This window comes from Austrofundulus limnaeus, unplaced genomic scaffold, assembly GCF_001266775.1.
Source record: "Austrofundulus limnaeus strain Quisiro unplaced genomic scaffold, Austrofundulus_limnaeus-1.0 Scaffold189, whole genome shotgun sequence".
In the NCBI taxonomy this organism is placed as follows: Eukaryota; Metazoa; Chordata; class Actinopteri; order Cyprinodontiformes; family Rivulidae; genus Austrofundulus; species Austrofundulus limnaeus.
Window position 1 is genome coordinate 441081 of NW_013952591.1, and position 6673 is coordinate 447753.

The 6673-nt window shown below is 39.7% G+C and overlaps 1 protein-coding gene across 1 annotated transcript in view; it reads right to left on the minus strand.

Annotated features, from left to right (window-relative positions):
- LOC106524473 (VPS10 domain-containing receptor SorCS3) overlaps positions 1-6673 on the minus strand; it is a gene marked incomplete in the record, with an annotated part of 110456 nt that overhangs the window by 23438 nt on the left and 80345 nt on the right. The window contains 1 exon segment of the mRNA XM_014018283.1: positions 5484-5670. Coding sequence (XP_013873737.1) covers positions 5484-5670 — 187 coding nt within the window.

A 6673-nucleotide genomic window follows, 5' to 3' on the forward strand; every position in this document is an offset into this window, starting at 1 on the left:
TCAATAATCTTAAACGTTCTGTTCTTGTTTAGTAAATCAGTCTCAAAACAAGATCAAAATACTTTTTGGCTGGATATAAGATTTTAAAACTTGGTAAGGTGGAAAGTATTTGCAGTGAATCCATCTGAAGACAAACGTTTCAGTCAGGCTGAAGGTTTTTTATTTACAGGACATGTAGAAGACAGGGACAGAGGGGCTTTATGTCTTCATTTGAAACAGAATAATCCATTTGAGACTAACTGAAATGAACAGTAATGAGCCTTTTTGTTTGGTTTAAGGCCTGATTTTATTATTTTAACAATGCTTGTTAAGTGACTTTAATCTGTATAATTAGTCACCGAGCCTCATGCTGGCAGATGTGCTGAGTTTATGGAATAAATAAAACATAGTGCATTAGACAGGCCTTTATAACAATGTGCATGCTGTGATCCCACAAACAGGCTGCACATTCAGTTCTGCTGCTTTCAGAGATTATTAAAACAAAAAAAAAGATGAATTTCAGATAAAACAAAAACCTGTAGAGGCAGGCGTYCAAATCTTAACCTCTAATCACTGTGAAGGGCAGGCGATCATGTAAACTGCTTTAATCTGTTGGTCTGTTAACAAAATATCTCAATGAAACGCTCAAATTAATTACCGTATTTATTCATGTATAATACGATCTCATGTATAATACGACCCCCCCCTTTTTTCATCTTAAAAAGCATAAACAATTGCATCCTCAAACTACCTCCAGTTTCATCCAGACTTCAAGATTTTTCAGCCTTTGCAGTCTTTATACATATCAGTAAAATGATCATTGGACTGTTCATTTTATTTTAACAACATATGTACTAAAAGGTATTTTGACAACAAATATATATCAGCTGTAGCAGCATCATATGAATTCTGGCACTTTACACATAGTCCATCAGGATGCGCCAACACAAAAGTCAGAGCCTTCACATGAGATTTGGGCCATCTTCTGGGGGAAAAGCAGATTACTTTCTACTCATGAGCGCCCCCTCTGGTGGGGAAATGTTTTCAGGGATACAAACTTTTTCAGAACACCGGTAGATGGCAGCCATTACAGATGAACATGTTTGTTGTTGTTCCAGCAGCAGCTTGGTCACATGCTAAYGTCATTAGCTTGTTATCATTACCAAGGTGCAGGACTGCTTTTTCCCCCTTTTTTCACATCATGTCACCTGCCTGGATYTGTTATTATCTYGTTGCAGTAACAGGCTGCCTGTCGTGGCGCCAACTTAGAAACAAAGAAAAACTGAAAACCACACAAGTGAAGGGAAGATGAGRAAAAAAGCAAAAACATCATATTATATCAACACTGTGACACACTATGATGTTTATGAAAAAACCTTTGCATAGAGCAAGTTTATTAGTCAGAGGAGTAAGTGAGTTTAAGGGAGCCCGAAGAATCCAGTCCCCTAAACCAGCACAGCTATRGTTCAGAATATTGATGGAAAACTGTTCATTCTGTGCAGCTTTCAGCCAGCTCTGGAAAAGCAGATTAGACAGGTGAAAGGAGGGGGAAGGTGGGAGACAGAGCCTTTGTCGACACATCCATCCAGGAAGAATTTAGTCAACAGATYCAAGGCTGTTGTCGGGGAGATCCAGATTCTATAATCAGCTGTTTTGGAAACAAGAGACACAAGCACACAACAATTTTCCATCTGCTTTAGAGTTCCTGCTGGTACATCTCAAGGTGGCAAATCCAATCAGGCAAAWGTTGTGGACAAAATTCTGCGGAGCCCAAATCTATCAGATTCCTCACAGATCAATTCCATCTGGCAAGCAAAGTCCAGGGACCACAGCCAGCCCGCGACCCTCAATAGAACCGCTTGCAGACCGAGTCAAGCTCGCTCCAGGCAAAATTTCCGAGTTCTGATAGGATACGGCCATCCATCAAATTGGTCAGTCAGCCAGGCGATGAAAAGCCACTGACGCTGATTTGCAGAACACCAGGAGAYCACCAAGCCAATCTGTAGAATCCAGTGATCGGAGTCCAGACATAAATCCAGAACAGAGAAGAACAGAGGTCCCACCTTTMAYGTGTCCTCCCATGGAAGAAAAAACTTTGTTCCAAAAATTTTACTGAGAGACCAGCTAACCAAATCCATAAAAATAAAAAATATCCGTAATTTCTAGTTTCGGATGAATAATGTAGAGAAGKCTCCAAGCAGCAAAGCAGGGAAAGATAAGGAAGGGCAGGAGAGAAGGAAGAARTGTTTTACTCCACCGAGAGCGCAACAAAAAAATCTTACTCCATTGGCAGATTTTTTTTCACTTAATTTACAAGATTAATAATCTTACACATTCAGTTCTTGTTTACTAAATCAGTCTCAAAACAAGACCAAAGAGATTTTTTGCCTTGATAAAAGATTTGAAAACTTGTTCAGATCGTTATTTTTTTGCAGTGCAGTAAATAGACCAGACCTCAGCTGGATCCCAAATTTACCCTGAAAAGCTGACTTGTCCAATTTGACACACCCGCTGCTGCTTTTAAAACAACCAGTTCAATAAAAGGTTTTCTTTGCATCCAAACGTTAACCATCCTCCATGGGTGGCAGCAAAAAGCTGCTATTTTTATGTTTTAAATCTGCCCCTGCAGTTGACGTGACATCTTATTTGGAGACTGAAAACCTGTTGACGACATGATGTATTCTGAGGTTACCTGTCGGGGTAAAGCCACAGACCTTCCCTTTAAGAAGCTAATGGGATGTGACGGGGGTACTGCTAGCTTTCTGCTAATCTGAGGGATGAAGTTCCAGCTGTGGACAGATGTAATTCACTACTTACACAGAAACCCTCCAGTGAAACATCTGTGGCGCTGTGGTCCGGGCTCTTTCCTTTCATCCGCTTTAACCAGAACTAATCTTTATCCCCACTTTTTAGATACTGTGCATGTGTGTGTGTGTGTGTGTGTGTGTGTGTGTGTGTGTGTGTTGGTATGAAGGTGGGAAAGCCTTTTGGTAATAAACACAAACAGTTGTTTATGTTTGTGCTGTTCCTCCCTGAACGTTCCACCTCGCCTGTGAGATAAATCCAGCTCAGATTACTGCTGTCACACATGTAATAACACAGAGCACGCTGACACATCAGGATGGCAAGAGGTTAAATTAGAATAGATTGAACAAATCAGTGAAACAACATCATGACAGAGAGACAATATAACACTTACTGAAGGCAGCTTGTATAATTCCCACAGAGTGTTAAAAGTATTTTATTGTGTCTGAGCAGAGCTGCAGAGCATGACAATCGTGTAATTTGTTATGTTTGCTGCTGTGGGAGACTCGCTCTACTTTTAAATTAGCTGCTGTTCTGGATCTGGATTCTGATGAAACATCTATTAGCTGCACTGGACATAAATGCCGTCCTCTGTTTCCCTCCTCGGGAAAACATTTCATACATGACTCTGGTTATGACTTTCTTCCTGAGAGTTGGTTGTGTTTATCACAGCTAATGCATCTTATTGATCAGTGGAGTTTACTTCTGATGCCTTGAGCACAATCAACAGGGTGGGATTTATTCCAAGTTATAGAAGCATCGGAAATAAGACTTCTCAACCCATTTTCCTATAAACTCCTGCTATTGCACGGACACCTTGCCCAGGAAWTGGAAAAGAAAAAGTAGACAGCAAAGATGTACATTCTCATTATGATACAGCACCTTATAGAGATCCTGCCCTGCTGGAAATAATCAGCCAGAATATCARAATGGTGATGGTCTTTCAGGGTCCCCGGAACAATAGTGTGCACACAAAACTTTCATATTGAGGTGGTTCATCATCAAGATCGTCATGTTCTGCCTGGTTCAAATGATAAGATTTGGTTTTGTATTCCGTATTTTGTATTCCCCTCCATGTTTCTGTCGTCCTGCTTTCTGATTGGCTACACCACACATGGGGTATCAGGCCAAGATGATCCAACATGTTGAATATCTGCTGTTTTAGTTTGAAGTGGCCCTGACGTCTTTCTGAGCTGATTAGATCAGTYCTAACTCACCACACACTGCAGGAATGTCTCCTGAGATTATCTTTAGAGCCATCACCATGATCGAGGCAGCCTTAAAAGTGTTGTAGGGGAAAATCTGACTACTTATAAACTACTTATGTTGCTGTGTGAACCCTGCATTAGGTAGTGTGTGGTTGGATTGCACGTATAGTTTGGTCATTAGGAATCTGAAGCAGCACTGGCCTTGCTAGCCTCACACCTCACTGGCAGAACTCCAAGAACTGAGAGTCATCAAAGCTCTCACCTCACAGCTGCAACACACCATTCATGCTCCTCACTTCAGCTCAACTGTCCTTCATTTGCTGTTTGTGGACACAAAGTGAGAAGCACTTGTTCTCTTCATGAACAGACATGATGGATGAGGCAGAAAAAGAAACAGAAACAGAAAACCCATCAGTCCTCTCCTGCTGCTGAAGGTGGACTAGATCCTCCTCCACAGGAGGCTGAAACTATTTGCAACATCACATCTGGGCAAACAGGACTTCAGCACCTAACCTCATTTAAAAACACAAATCTATTCAGATCATAGATTTTACTGCTGAAAAAGAAAAGCAGGGTTAACCAGATGTGAATTTCCACTTCATAAATAAAGTGAATTAAATTGAACCAACTTACTTTCAGCAACAAACATRTCTGAGATAAAAAGAGACAGGTTGTAAAGTCTGTAATGTTACCTTCAGGACTTCCTTGCATCACAGAAGTCGAGTTACACACTGAGTTTAAAATAGAAGCCTCTAACCAGTGATGGGTAGAAATACCAGGAATAATAACAATAAAAACAACTTCCTGTTAGTTTAAYGCAACATTTCAGCAGCTTCAAAGATCACAAGCTTCTCATAAAAACATGAAGACAGTCTCATGTTTGACTATTTTATAATAAATGAAACATAAATGAAATGTGTTTTTCAGTTCTTTCACACATCATCTTCACTTCAGCATGTTGGCAGGTAAATCAGATGGCCTGTATGTGTGTACACTGTCTGTTTCAGTGTGCACGGCCTGTTTCAGTGTGCACGGCCTGTTTCAGTGTGCACGGTTTGCAGTTTGTTGTCCACCTCTGCCCACATCCACCTGAGCAGCCGCCTCCAGGTTTACGGTTTAATTTAGTGAAGTACACTTTAGAAATGAAGACAGGCAGATTCAGATCAGTGTTTCAAGAGTCATTATTTATGACTGCTGTGGTTTTCAGACCTGAACATCTGCCTCTGATGTTTTCTGTCACAGGAGGACTGGTGTAAAATCAGCTCTATCACTCCTGAGATGAGATAGAGAATCCAACAAAATATCTGAGACTATTAAAAAAATCACATTTTTAATATGTTCAAAACTCATGATGTAAATATCAACTCGTTCAGTGAGATACAACCTGAAGACTCCAAACAGTTCAGAAACCTGACAGAAAATCAGGAAGATGCTCCCGCTTTTTCAAAATGTTTTCATAAAAGATTTTAAGCTGAAATCAGGATCACTTACAGGTGATGTGCAGGAAGAGAGTGGTGGAGTCATAACCCAGCGTGTTCTCTGCCAGAGCCGTGACTCGGAATATTCCAGCAGATCTGTACACGTGTTTGATTCCCTCCTCGGTCCAGCTCAGGTTGGAGTATGAGACCGCCGTGCCGTCGCCAAAGTCCAGCTGGATGTTTGTCCGCAGGGAGTCACCCTGAAGCAGAGCAACACAGGTAAACAGGGGAGACCGGGGACAAAAGCAACAAGGGACGGTTACAACACATCATTTTTCTCCAAACAGAAATAAGCTGATGCCACTCACACTGTACATGCTCAGTAAGATGTCCCACCTTGCAGAGAAAAAGTAAGCAGATTCAAAAAAACTGCTCCAGGATTTATTTGAAATAAACTGTTTTTGAGGATCCAAAGTATTTTTTTTGCCCAGCTTTATTTTTGTTCACTGTTTTTGTGATCCAGCTCAAACTAATATGGTTTAAACAAGTGATCTGTTGACTTTTAACTAATCTAGTTAACATGTATCCAGATGAGCTTATTTAGCTAACACATGAGGTTTTATCACGGCTGACAGGAAGGGGGGCAGTTGTAACAATTGTTGTAACTGTCCCCATACGATAAATCCATATGAAAACAGAGCACATACAGATGAGATTAACATGTTGAAATTAAGTTTACACTTAAAAGGGTATTGGGTATTCATGACAGTTTTACAGTTTAAAACATAAAAGTGTTTAAGATGTATTTTCTGCAGTTGTTGTTTTCAACAATGGTTTTAAAATCCTTTTGTTTCAATATGTCTCAAAACAAGACCAAAGAGATTTTTTGCCTTGATAAAAGATTTGAAAACTTGTTCAGATGGTTATTTTTTGCAGTGCAGTAAATAGACCAGACCTCAGCTGGATCCCAAATTTACCCTGAAAAGCTGACTTTAAAACAACCAGTTCAATAAAAGGTGTTTCATAATGTAGGCGTACAATGACAATAGGCAAAACTAAAAATTGTCTCACAAATTGTTCTTTATCCTTGTCTCTAAAAGTCAACTGTATTTTATATCAATTAGAGTCTTTGACATCTGTATATAAGGTCTACTCATCAAGGCTAAACTATATTCATCATTTGATCAAAAATAATAAATAAATAAATAAATAAATAAATAAATAAATAAATAATACTGTAATGTCATTATAACTTACAATTTT